Raw genomic sequence first — 14,062 nt, 5'->3', positions numbered from 1 at the left:
GGACCTTAGGGTGGAAGGTGTGTGATAAATTAATAAATAAGCAAATTCTGCTCTTACACAGGGCACGTGCAGACTCTATCAGCTTTCACTCGGTCACCCTAGATCACTCACTGCTCTCCAAAATAGAATAAAATAATCATAGTGCAAATAGGCAGTATATTGGGACTTTAAATATTAGTGTATCTGAATTTCTGAAGCCCAAATTTACATTTGCCTCACTTCATTGGCTGAAAACTTTCCTATATAATATAGAAAGGGATATGTCAGTTGCTAGAAAAGGTTTCTGCTGAAGCAGACATTTAGAGCTGTTGCACTTACAAAAGCTATGTAGACAACTCTGGATTTCAGTTTAAAGCAAATATTGCTGGGAAAAGGTTATCAGCAAGATTGCAACTATAAATACACTACCATTTATTTGATCTGCAATTTTCATAATGTGTTACTGTTTGTGTTATGCAGTATAGGCATATATCTGTATGTGTGTGTACACACACACACACACTACAATATACACATACATTACAATAAAATCTATTTTAAGTATTGCCTTGCAAATGATTTATTCCCTAGCTTATGTATCTTATTCTATAAGATGGCGTTTTGATATGTTATTCCTTACATCTGTTGTTTTCTTAGAAACAAAAAGCAATGTGTTCTGCGCATGCTCTGGAACATTCAGCCAACCCTGGTAACACAAACTGTGATGAGCAATTAATAGAATTCAAGTAATTCCTATTTATAATAGTTTCCATGATAGAGAATAGTATAAAATACCATCCAAAGTGTAGTTAGTATTTTCCAACTTTTAAGTGGCATGTACAAGTGATAGTACAAAAAAAAAGTGTATATACTGCTTTTCAGGGCAAAATCCCACCCAAGATGACTCGCAAGCAATATATAATATAAAACAATCAAGTTACTTTAAATTTACTTAGAACTGTTGTAGTTTAACAGACCAGGACAGCAGTTCTTATGAAACATCAATAATCATAACATCATAAAACATCAATAATCAAACATCATAAAAGCTCGCAGATACGGGGCCATTCATGAAAATATGGTTTAGTGATTAGACCACTGGACCAAGACCTGGTTGAGATCCCCACTTGACCTTGAAGCTTACTAGACGATCATGGGAAAGCTACTGACTCTCAACCTAATTTCCCCCACATTTATGGGGATAAAACTAAGTGGGATAGAACCATGCATGCCACCTTGAGCAATTTGGAGAAGAGGTGGAATGCAAATGTTACACTTAAGAAAGTCATTCTTTGAGGAGAGAGTTCCAGAGATATGGGATAACCACTGAAAAGGCCCCATCTCTATAGCCCACCTGTGTGGCAGACTTGCGAGCATAACCTCTGAGGCAGTTATTAAGGCCAAAGCAAGTGTGTATGAGTGTCATGGGCCAGGAGTCATCTTCACCTGCTGAATAGCAGCCTGAAGGGGAGAAAGGTGGAGTGACTCCACCTGCAGCTGATCAGCCTTCAAGGACACAGAGGATAAGGGACTGATGAGAACCAGCTGGCTGTGGCCGTCTTAAGCAGAACTTCCAGCAACAGTCAAATGCTGGTAACAACACTTGTAGTTCCTGGCTCTACCTTGCTGCCTCCTGCTCATCTTAATCCTTGACCCCATGATCTTGGGTTCCCTGACCCCTGGACTATCTGACCATGTGGATTGCTGTTTGCTGAACCCTAGGACTGGACCTGACTTCGTATGCTGACTCTGCCTCCAGGTAAGTATATCTCAGAGATTCTTCCAGTTGGCTGGCCTCCTACTCCACTGAGCTCTGCGAGTTGTTGCTCAGCAGCGAGACTACAACAGTGGGTACAGGTGGTCCTTCATATAAAAATCTCTTACCTTTTTTCTTTTTTAACTGGAAAAAGATTAGAAATACAAATAGGTACAAAACCGTTTGATACATACAAAGTTAGTAGCATAGTCACCCATCCATCCACACTAGGAAAAGACAAAAAGGCAAGAAGGAAAAAACAAAACCTGTCCTAATATATATATATATTACTGAATTTAATAATGAATGATTTTTTTAAAGCATGAAAATAGAGTAGAATGGCTTATGGGCAATTCTTGTGGATGCTAGCTTTATAACTGAATGGTCAGTTTTCCACTTAGACCATACCTACTTTTCCAGCCTCCTAAAGAGTTGGCTGTGGGCCATTGTGGCCCTCAGACCAAAATACATTGATTTCTCCTGTTTTGGACAGCACTAGTTGCATATAGATAAGAAATGAAGAAAACAACCCTGGAGGGATGTGTGTGAATTCCCATGTATATCACAAGATAAAGTGAAGGCATATCCTATGTGCATGGTGCAGTCACAATGAAGACTTCATGGCATTAAAGTCTGGATACACATGTGCACCCCATCTCATCAACACCTGCTGTGTGTATGTCACTGAATGTGTAATTACCGAACTAGCATTTCCCACTACCCTTTGTTGATAGTGAATACAGATATCCAGACAGCAGGTCCAGAAATGCATGCAAAGAGCCTTTGACAGAACAATCTGCCTGGCAGGATCAGAATTTTGCATTTGAGAAACATGGTGGCTATTTGTAGCTAGAACATTGCAGATGCTAAATAAGGAAGAGGACGAATAAGCATTTTGGCTCACATATGGACATTTTATTTCTGAATTTGTTGTGGTTGTTACAAACAAAATAGAATCAAGGAAATTCATTTAACAAAAAAGTTTGGATGTCACAAATCACATAAAAAATGAAAATATCACAAAATGAAACAAAAATTTGAGTTTAACGGCATTGTATCATTCAACATCATTATAAAACACATGCATACTATGTGACGCAAGAATGGGGTGTGTTTGATTCATCTCAAATTTCTTGATATTTCTAAGCTTATTATGTCAGTTTCTTTTTCACAATGATGAATTAAATTAATTAGACGCACTAAAGAGATGCATTAAGCAATTTTCACAAATGAAGACAAATTTCACAAATCTAAACTAAAAGGCAAATCAGATTATAGGAAATTAAGCTACTATCAATCAAAAGGCAAAATAATCAGGGTAGAAACCCAAGCCAAAATACTTGTCAGATCATGAAATGTTATTAGTAAATGAGGAAAAAAACATATTTGACGTTGGGGTCAATACCTTGCTTCTTTTATTAGTAAATTGACTAACTGCTGTAAGGATGAATGGCTTCAACCATGTACAGAGCGTAAGTGTGGGTAACTAGCTGGATCAATGCCAATTTGGCTGCTATGTTTAGGCTAGGGGCAAAAGGTTCCCTTGAAAACTATGAAGCCCATTCTGCTTTCTGCTTTGGGTCTGGCCTCTTTCCATCTATGTGCCATGACAATGCCATTTTTTTATTATCAGGCAGGTCCATATCCTAATATAAGAAGAGCCCTAGTAGATCAAACTTAAGGCCTATCTAGCTCAGCATCCTGTTTCCCACAGTGACCAACCAGATGCCTCTGGGAAGCCCCAAAGAACCAGTTTCTGTTCACTGTTTCAGCCCAGCAAGTGGTATTCAGAGGCACACCTCTAGCATCTTCACCATAGCTAGTAGCCAATGATAGCATCCTCCATGTTTTGTTTATTTATTTAATTTCTAAACCACCTTTATCCCAAAGGGATCCCAATATGGTGTACAGCAAATAATAAATACAATAACATGATATACATTACCACCAAGAGTCATGTAACTTCCAGTGGTATCATCATGACAAGCAAAACAGTTCCCATCAAATTCTCTCAAATGCCTCATAGAACAAAAACATGTTTACCGGAGGATGAAAAATCAGTACTGATGGGGACAATCATACTTCTGATGGAAGGAGTCCACAAAGACACCAAAACAGTGAATAAGTACCCTAGGTCACCACATAATGTAACAGATGCAGATGGAACCACAATCAAGGCCTCTCCCACAAGTCCTAAAGCTTGGGATTGGAGCCTGAAAACCATCTACATCTGTGTTGGTACAGAGAGGTAATGAGCTCTCCTCCCTCCATGCACAAGAAGAGAAGTAACTGTGATCTCTCAAAACCAACATTTGTTGCCACTAGCCCTTCTGCATTATGAAGGGAACATCCATCCCACCCCTGTCTCTGCCTAGGAGATCAGGACAGCTTGGTTTCCTTAGGCAAATCCCATTGATATACACATGTAGTAGGATGCCAAATGGTCTAGATATGGGGTGGGGTAAATACCCTTTTAAGTGTGGCACAAACACACACACAAAAAAGACCCAACAGACGATTTTGAGAGACCTTATTAAAAGGTTTATGTAGGCAAAAATGAAAAGGTCCATGAAAGAAATTAAAGCAACAAACAGAATGGGCACATACCTCAAGCAAAGGAGCGTAAGATCTTTGGGAAATGGGGGTCCTCAAAGTGGTAGCTGCCACTGGAGTTGTTCCTGCTTTTAACTCAGGTGAAATATGACCTCCTTACTTGAACATAATGGGTGACTGGAATAATGTTAAAGTGTTAAAGGAATTTTGCTTTGAAAAATACAAATTTTATAGAGACTACATTTTGATAAAGTACAGAGTCTTTTAAAAGTACGTACAATTAACGTTTCACTTCCTTCTAACCCCCATACTGATATAGCAATGGATCTGTCTTTTCAACATATTGACAGTAGTAAAGAATTTGACATATTTTTCATGAGAGGCTTATTGTTTAAACTGAACTGAATATATTATCCCCCCCGCCTTTTCTTTCTTTCTTTTTTACACCACAGTACTTCTGTCATGGTGCTCTTAGCACCTAAAGGTCTTAACATTATCACAAATGAGAATGCTCTGCATTTGCAGCTGACATGTTCCTAAACCCTGTCAAAAGCATTCTTTAAATAATGCATCAGCATGTGTTTGTGATGCTGGCTTTGTACATACACTCTGACTATTATAAGTGAGGGTTTGTTGTCAATGGCACCAGGCACAGCTTCCAGCTTGTCAAATATCAGTTATGTGACACTGTCACTTAATGACAGCCACCCCTAAACGAAAGGATGCACAGTTGCTCACAGCTTACTTATATCGAGGAAGGGGTGAAATTCACACATTATTTGACCACCTCCAGCACACCTCCACTGAAATACTGATAGTGGGCTTTGGTAATGGGGAGTATTGAAGCCTCTAGCTCTGTTCTGTAGACTCTGCTATGCTTGGTGCTGAAACCAGTGGCATCATAAAAGTTGAATGTGAACAAATCTAGAGAGAGAGGAAATTTGGATGGAGTGAAACTTTAATCACAAGTTTAATCACAGAAACTGTTCTTCTATAGACCTGTTCTGGGTGCAAATATTTTCCTTTCAGCAAACAACACACCTTGTTCTAGTTACATGGGTAGGGGGCTCCATTTATCAATTTGATTTTTCTTCATGAGCTACTGTATTGCGGTTTATTATGAGAGAGACAGATATATTATCTGATTGGTTTGAAATGTACTTGTTATTTATTGTAATCCAGTGTCCTTTGGTGAACTCATCTGTTCTCTCATCTTCCTTCACTGCTGTTGCCTTCAGGGCAAACCCTCCCTCAAGTCTTCCCATCTGCATTGCCTGTATGTCATCTCTTATTCCCCTGAAATTTCTTGAATCTGGTGCAAAATAACCCACCTTATCAAATGGAGGTGGTGGCCACAGGAGGTGACAAAGGAGTCGGGCCGGCACAGAGGAGGCAGCAGTAGTTGCAGGGCAAAGCATTTTCAATTTTGCCTGAAGCAGCAAAATGTCCTGGACTGACCCTGACAATTATAGTGAATTTCATGAGGTATTTAGCCTACAACTGAAAGTTTTGTTTTCTGGCTGGAGCATTCTCATTGTGTTGAAGTAAATTCAACATCCAATTTGTTGTGCTGAACTTGGTCAAAATTTCAGATATTTTTAGGTAGGAAGCCTGGAAGGCTCAAGTCTGAGCAACATGCAAAACTACCAGCTCTTTATAGTATACAAGACACTATTAGCTATATTGACAAGAGGAAGCTGTGTTGCACAACTTCTTTCACTATGATACTGGCATTTTAGAAAAGGAGTGTTAAAAGCACTTGCTCCTTCCCTTAACATCATACAGGGCTTTTCTTCATGGGTCCAACTGAAATTTTGCATAGATTTTTATTTTTATGTTCTGCTTCTCTGGGTATGTGACAGGTTTACAATATATTTGGCTAGTTAATTCGGTTCAATGTGGGCTTGTCAACTTTCCTCATATCTCTGTTTTCTGGCTATATAAATCTCACTGGATTGTTCTGTTGCAGCTGCAGCTTATACTTGTCTATATTTAGAGGTTTGTCTATTTCAGAGTTTCAAGACCAGCCAGTCTTCTCTATACGTATGACGGGGGGGGGGGGGGGGGAGAGAGACAAGGCCCACCAACTTCCCTTGGTCACTCTTCCCAACCTTAATTTCTAAACACAGTGCCCTCAGGTCTGTAGGCCTAATTTTGTAAACTGTTCTCTCTCAGTGCTGCAGACCTTGTCATTTAAACTTGTGGTGGGGAGTCCATCTTTCCCAGTTCCCATCATTTTTGAGCACTGACTGTATTTGCTGGGGTTGATGGGAGCTGGACTAAAGAACCTCCCCTCAGGGCTGTAGGCCTCATTTGCTAAATGTGCTTCTTTAGGGCCATAGGCATAGGAGGCCCAGCATGGACAGCCCTTCTATACCTCTTGGGGATATTCAGCTTTTGTTTTCATAAACATTCTTTCATTTGTAAGCGATACAAATAACACAATGTGGTCAATACTCAGTCCAGTTGTTTACTAGCATTAGTGAGAAGTACTAGGCCCATGTTTGTAAAGTTTTCCAAAATTATATAATGCAATTAAGTAGCTTTAAATGCATGACTGCCCCGAGATGAAATTTAGAATCCTTTTAAATATAAAAGCCTCTCAAAACAGCCAAAATAAAAAGGGTTGCAGCCAAACAAGGCATTCTCAAATTGGACCCGATGAAATCAATGGGCTTCACTAACTTAAATCCACTGTTTTCAATGCAGTATGATTAGGTAGATACAACCCTAATGTAAATTATCCAGTCTGCTCAATTTATAAAACTTGCTTCAGCCCTAGAATATGATTTTTTTAAAGTGCAGAATTATTTTAAAACAACAACACTTATGTATAAAAGGTCATGGAACTTGCCTCTTCTATTTTTTTCTGTGCTCCAGCAACTTGTGTGTGTATTTAAGGCCTATCTGGACACAAAAGTTGTTGAGCTTTATATATATATAGAGGGGGGGGGGGATCCTGGGTATGTCCCTGGACAACCCTACCCTATGGTTGAAAATGGAAGTCAAAGAATTGAGCACAATCTGTTAAAAAGTCAACAGTGAACAAATCTCAAATAAACTCTGACTAAACATCAATAAGAACTTTCTGACAGTAAGAGCTGTTCTCCAGTGGAATGGGCTACTTTGGAAGGTGGTGGGCTCTCCTTCATTGGAGGTTTTTAAGCAGATGTTGGGTGGTCATCTGCCATGAATACTTTAGTTGAGATTTGTGCATTGCAGGGTGTGACTCGGTAGAAAATTCTACATAGTTCATTACAGAATGAGTGGAAATTGCATAAGAGAAGAAGATGGAAATTGCATCTTCATAGTGCCTTATGCCCTAATTATAGAAAGTCATAATACAGAGCAGTATTTTAGACTTGGTCTGGTAGAACGCTGATACAAAAAATGCCAACATGTAAGCTCTTTTCATTTCAGTGCAACTGACTTCCAAACAAGGATGTATGAGGCCTCGGCAAAGTCTCTCATGTAGGTAATTTTCAAACAGGAAGTTGACAAAGCAGGATCATTAACAGCGGCACATTAAGCTTGCCAGAAGTGCAACACCAAAAACCTAATGTTATACGCAAATGTAAACTAGATGCAGTAGTTAGAGCTGTAATTCAAGAGCTAATTAGATGGCAAAAGGCAGCAGAACCAAGCATCTGCCTCCAACAGGCCCAAGTAAATTTCTGCAAGACTTTTTATTTTCTGCAGCAAACAGAGGAAAAGGAAGTTGGTTCAGACTCCAGCTAGTTTAATTCCTCCTCGTATTTCCTTTTCAACTGCTTTGCTGATCTTCTGAAAGTCTGCTTGTCTACTTGCAGTAGCTTTAAGTAATTTTCATGCTAGAGCGTTTGCCTGTTATACTCTTCAGTTTCTTCCTATATATGCAACTGCATGTATGACTTGCTGTGGGGGTGCTTAACTCCCTTTAACAGGAAGTGGTTACATCGTGCTTTCCTCTTTGCTTTCTTTCTGTTGCTTCAGGGGAAGAGAGATTTGTGTAGCTTTCAGATACGTAACTGCTTCATGTTTTCCATTTGCTTTTTAGAAGCTACCGGTGGATGTTGGTACAGTGGATAAGAACGTCATGTGTAGCAAACTGTAGGTAAGGAAATTTCATTTATTTCTGAAGTCTTACATACAACCTGTTGCTAGATGTTGCTAGATGTGCATTATAAAATAAGCACAGTACATGGATGGGGAGAGAAACAGATTGCTTTGCATTGTTATGTTAAATGTAGTAGAAAATACACCAACAACTTATTCAATGGAGCCTCCAACATAGATATATAATGTGAGAAAGGGTCCAGATACTGGCATCTGTATTTGCACTGGGAGCACAAACAATAATAACTTTTACATTTTCAAGGGCTTAACTGGTTTTGTCAAAAAGTGTATGCCAGCTTTGGCGTGTCACTTCTAACAGAAATCTGGTCAGCAAATGGTTTTGATTGAGAAAGGTATGGTGCGTATAGGGGCAGTGAAATAATGAAGAAATTAAAAGATGTTACGGCATGATGATAAAGCCACATTAGCAAATTTTGGTAAGAAGTCCCACTGCTGAAGTATTGTAGCAATAGTAATAAACAGTGGGAATGCTAGTAAAAATAGTATCCTGTGGGCATATCATTAAGAATGAAAAACGTGCTCAGCTACAGTATCGCGTGTGCACTAAAAATCAGTGGTGGAGCCATATCAGCAGTAATGAAAGTTAGGAGATTTCTCCAAACGCTAATGCAAAAAATGTCCAACAGAGGCAGAGAGAGCACAAACCAGCTCTGCTCTACAATGCTTATGGAGAGACAGAGAGGAAACTGCTGCCTTCTGCATCATTAACTGGAACCCCAGAGTTACAAATTCTTGAGCAATGGATAGTTGTTGTTTTTCTGAAAAGTTTGTATCTCTGAAAGTTCTCCTTTCCAGATGTCTTTCTGCCATTTCCCTTACCACCCCACACCCTCAGAGGGGAGTCAGCCACCCCTCTATCTTCTCAGCTTTCTCCAGAGCCACCCCCCATATCGACCCCTAATATCTTACTGAAAAGACTTTCCCCTGTAGTTCCTCAGTAATTTGGTAGTAACAGTAGCTTCCTGGAATGAAGATTAGGTGGCTTTTGCTTGACTGCAGAGTATATGCACAGTGAAAGTCAAATTCTAAAGTTACATCTTAAAACATACAGATGAGTCTTTCAAGTCACACCAGTCTCCCTTTACCCTCTTCTTCAAATCCTTACACAACAAACTGCCTTTTACTAGGCCATACTATCAGTCCATCTAGCACATTACTGTCTACATTATATTGCAGCAGCTCTCCTGGGTCTGAGCTCTTTCACTTCACTTGCTACCTGATCTCTCCCCGCTCCCCTTGCCATTCTTAGTGGAATAGCAGGTATGCATTCCACCCCTTCACCATTCTCAAAACAGAAAGTGTGATGCAGAACTTATATGTATGAAGACAAGATCAAGTCACACAGTTCTTCCCCTTTAAAGGAGGTGAGGGAGAGATCAATATAACTTGGGTTTCCACATCTGAGTCTAAATTTGCTGGATCCCCTCACATGTGTGTAGGTTACAAAAGGAGATGGTCTATGAATCCTTTCTTCACAAACTCAGAACCTAAGGTGTACTGCTAGCTTAGTAAGTGCATATAAATAGAGCCTCTGAAAATATGTGCAAATTTCCCATGAGAATTACAATAGAAACCACAGCCTCTGCAAGGAGGATCGTACCAAGTGAGATAACAGAAGCAGACCTTCCTTCTATGCTTCAGTAATATTCTTTGCATATTTATTGTACCTACACACTCCTTCCAGCACTGAGAGTTTATCTTTAGAAAGTTTTTTAAAGATAAATACTCATGACAGCCGTATGCCCCATCATGCTTTGGGTGGGCAACAAAACAAAGAAGAAAATGATTGTGAATATTGATAGAACTCTAAAATCACTTTAGCTAGTAGAACACTGGTCGGCAACTAGTTCTATCAGGAGGCCACTTTTAGGATCAGATGGACACGGTCTTACGGCCCATTGCCAATCCATATACTTGCGTGGGTGTTTCCATCACTCAGGTTTAGCCCCCAATTTATCCAAGTCAATAGACCTCAGGTATTGAAAATGGGAAAGACCATTGCCTGAGATCTTTGTAAGGTGTTTCCAGTCAGAATTAAACTATTACTCCAGTCCAGCCCAGTGCTGTCAAACTCAGCATAATTGAGCTTCATGCTTTCAGAAGAAGTGGAACCATGCTTGAGCTATGCAGATGGTAAGACCCGATTCTCAGTGGCTAGATTCACCAGTTTCAGGAACAGCCTTACCATTATGCTGGTGCCTGGGGAAGGAGGTTTTTGCATACCATTAAAAATGAGCACATTGCCAGTTATGTAGTTTGTTATACTTTAGCACCATGAGGTGGAGCGCTGTTTGCATTTTCTGCCTCAGATTCCAAAGTCTCTTTGGCCATCTCTATTTGGGAATCAGGTTTGCAGTTCACTCCCATATAAGCAAGTAGATAGCTGCCATTTACTTCTGTGGTAAAATGTAGAGCACACGGGGACACTGTTATGACAGAAGCACAATCTCATCCAGGGAGGATCAATGTGTGTCTGTAGAATAAATGCACCACATTTGCACATAATGTGAAAGCATGGTTTATCGCAAGGAGGAAAGAGCCAGAGGAAGGTTTCAGGCTCAAGTGCTTCTCTCCTCTCACCCGCCTGCCACTCCTCCTGTCGCATGGCTGGGAGAAGGACCTCAGTTTCACTCTCCACTAATTTGTACAAACTAGAGATTGTGGCTTAAAACAAAGGCCTGATTCTCATGCAACACCGTGGCTTAGCGTGATGTGGATGGTGGATTAGTGTTATGTATGAACCGGGCCATAGAAATGTGCTGCATCTACAGAGGTCATTGCCATAGAGAAGTCCATCATAATGGTAGTAACCATAATGGCAAATCCAAATAACAGCTGCTTACTAGAAAATGAATAGCAGTTCAATAGCAAGATTAAAAGCCATTATGGAATGTTTGTGCAGACTGTCATAAGAGATAACATTTGATATTTAGGACCTTTTGGGGTGTTTACATTCAAGCAGCAGAAATTAAGGCCTACTCAGAGGAGGAATCAGGATGCAGCATGGCTTGCACCTTCTATTTGCTTTATGTTTAGATACACATACCACATGAAAAACAGCTGATGCAGACAGATACTTCCTAGCAAATATTTGGCAAATGTTGCTCTGCATTTCATCCGGAAGATGGCATTCTTTGCATCAAAGTGCCTATACTTCCCACAGCTCTTAGGCTTTCCTTAAAGATTTCCCACCTAAGCACAAATCTGGCCTGACAACCCTATAGTTATGAGATATGGCAGATTTAATAATAGCCCAAGGTCCCATGTACGAAAAAATATCATGTTACAATTTCAGTAAAATGGATGAAGCTTTGAAAATGTGTTCTCTTTCTGAAACTAGATAAGCATGTTTAGTGTTTTAAAAGCACTGAACGATGTCTGAAAACGTGGCTAATATTTGAGTGGGAAATATATGCATTAGCAACACTTTGACATGTAGCCAAAGAGTTGCATAGTTTGGTGACATCTCTACCAGTGACCTTGATGTCTGATGCTGACCCCTCCACCCCACTGCAATAGCAACATGTTTGCCTCTACTTTGCTCTAGTCTGTAATTAGTTCCATAACCATCTACCTATTTTAGCCGGCATGTAAGAGGTTTTATGGGGTTCATTTTGAAACATAATATATGAAGCAGGCGTGCATGCAACATCCTCCGCTGGTCTTTCTGGCATAATCAACAAAGGCCAAACACTTCACTTTTAGCCTGTGAGCAAACTTGAGATATGTGTCTCAGATGTGAACATGGGAAGACCAAAGGCAAACTGTAAGGCCTGCCAGCTGGATGTACTGGAAAGGTTACTGAAAGATTACACAACAGAAGAGTGGCCTTTGAGATAAAGATAATCTTTTATGTAAACTTCGCTCTTGGACGAGTTGGTGAGTAATAAGGTGCCCTAGATTATTGATTCTACTGATAGATTTTAAGAGATACTCAGCTGGTTTCACTATTATTTTTCCTTCTTACCTAAACTGGAATAAAACCTGGATTAATACACAGTGTGTTTAACATTGTCTTCTTACTGACTAAGATGGAATAAAACCTAGATTAGTGCATGGTGTGTCTGACCTTACTGGCTATTATATTTTTCAGGTTGACATACTAATCATGCAGCGGTTCATGTCTGCTGATACCAGTGCAGAAAAGCTGCATCATTCCCATGAAAGCACAGGTGCTGTTCAGATGAGGATCAAAAATGCCAACTGCCCCCATGACAGACACAGCCAAAGCAAATCTATGATACTGTCTGATAATGTGAAAGTCATTGAGCCCGTAAGTACTGCTCTACAATAATTTTCTGTCTCCACTCATTTGTTTTGTTATAGTACCTCTGGTTGAGAACTTAATTTGTTCCGGAGGTCTGTTCTTAACCTGAAACTGTTCTTAACCTGAGGTACCACTTTAGCTAATGGGGCCTCCTGCTGCTGCCGCGCCGCCGCCATGCAATTTCTCTTCTCATCCTGAAGCAAAGTTCTTAACTCGAGGTACTGTTTCTGGGTTAGCGGAGTCTGTAACCTGAAACGTTTGTAACCTGAAGTGTTAGTAACCCGAGGTACCACTGTATATATTTTGCATTTTTTGAAGTCTTCTGAAACTAATTAGATTACCTTCTCCAGTATAGAGAGGACTAGAGTATCGGGAAACTTTGCTGGAGACACCAGAAAACCATTAATCAGCCACTGTTTTCATACCACTGAAATTTGTCCTTCACCCTTGCAGAGGTTAGCAGCAGCATGTCGGTCACACCTTATCAAACAGTTATATGCCTATTAGAATTGAGTCATTATTGGCTCCCTCACCTACAGATCACTTTCTCCCAATCCTTTCCAAAGCGCCAGCTCTGGGGTGTGTTCTGCCATATGTATTGGACCTGATATAATTTGAGACAAGCCCATAATTACATTGGCAGCCATGAGGTGCCACACCTCTTCAGACAAGCTTGCACGGATAGGTGTGTTGAAGGCCCCCAAGACCAAAAACCTTGTGGTTCCTCAACACCATTTCTGTCTTAAGTTCCCTACACCAGATACAGACACTACAATTATTGATGAGTGGACAAAGTATCTGATGAGGGAGATGATATATTTATAGATACATTCATATATTTATAAATAACAGCTACTTCTCCTTTCTGCCCAAAGAGATACATCTGGAAAACATTTGCATCTTCCCCTTCATCCAGTCAGGTTTCAGTTATAATGGTCAGCGTGTCCTTCCTGGACAAGATCAGAGACGACAATTGTCTTTCCATTAGCTGATCTGGAATTTTCTAGTTTCACCTAAACAACTTTAAGGAACCAAACAGCAAGGCTACTAGTAACAAGGCTGGGAGATGGGCTGGAAGGAGGAGTAGCTTGAAGACATCTAACCCAGCTTTTCCTCACCTGACACATCCATCCCGTCGCCATATCACTCCGTGTCCATTATAATTCCAGTGGTAGCCCTTTACTAAACTACCGTTTTCAGTAGGGGCTGTGCCAATTCTTTGTACCCCGTCCTCCTAGACCTTGCCACACCGTCATGTGCCTTTCCTCCTTATGTTGCCACTGAAGTCAAGCCAGATGAAAAGTCAACCTGGTAGAAGCAGCAGCCGCATGGCAAAGAGGCCAGAAGTGGTGGCTGATCAGTCTGAATATTTTCTGCTGCTGGCACTGCCT

General features: G+C 40.3%; 1 protein-coding gene and 1 long non-coding RNA gene across 12 annotated transcripts in view; one reads left to right on the top strand and one right to left on the bottom strand.

Annotated features, from left to right (window-relative positions):
* Positions 1 to 2,691: 2,691 nt before the first annotated feature.
* On the bottom strand, positions 2,692 to 6,780 carry LOC310665145. Its single transcript, XR_014505190.1, has 4 exons — positions 6,474 to 6,780; positions 5,620 to 5,747; positions 4,343 to 5,212; positions 2,692 to 3,754 (listed from the first exon to the last, which is right to left on the bottom strand). It is a non-coding gene; the product is annotated as an uncharacterized lncRNA (long non-coding RNA).
* The window catches only part of ARHGAP15 (Rho GTPase activating protein 15), a 370,171-nt gene continuing 360,489 nt past the window's right edge, over positions 4,381 to 14,062 (top strand). Inside the window, exons 1-4 of one of the 11 annotated variants that reach the window (XM_083410916.1) lie at positions 5,674 to 5,773; positions 7,709 to 7,759; positions 8,325 to 8,381; positions 12,498 to 12,677. In XM_083410916.1, coding sequence (XP_083267042.1) covers positions 12,513 to 12,677 — 165 coding nt within the window. In that variant the 5' untranslated portion in view covers positions 5,674 to 5,773; positions 7,709 to 7,759; positions 8,325 to 8,381; positions 12,498 to 12,512. Of the gene's footprint in view, positions 4,429 to 5,649; positions 5,774 to 5,928; positions 6,287 to 6,329; positions 6,427 to 6,906; positions 7,007 to 7,708; positions 7,764 to 7,849; positions 7,955 to 8,055; positions 8,107 to 8,324; positions 8,382 to 12,497; positions 12,678 to 14,062 lie in introns of those variants that run through there. The other 10 variants (XM_083410918.1, XM_083410915.1, XM_083410920.1 and 7 more) reach the window with 10 other exon arrangements.

Source organism: Podarcis tiliguerta (assembly GCF_965153285.1).
Source record: "Podarcis tiliguerta genome assembly, chromosome: 1".
Classification (NCBI taxonomy): domain Eukaryota; kingdom Metazoa; phylum Chordata; class Lepidosauria; order Squamata; family Lacertidae; genus Podarcis; species Podarcis tiliguerta.
This window is presented reverse-complemented; position numbering and strand designations above follow the sequence as displayed.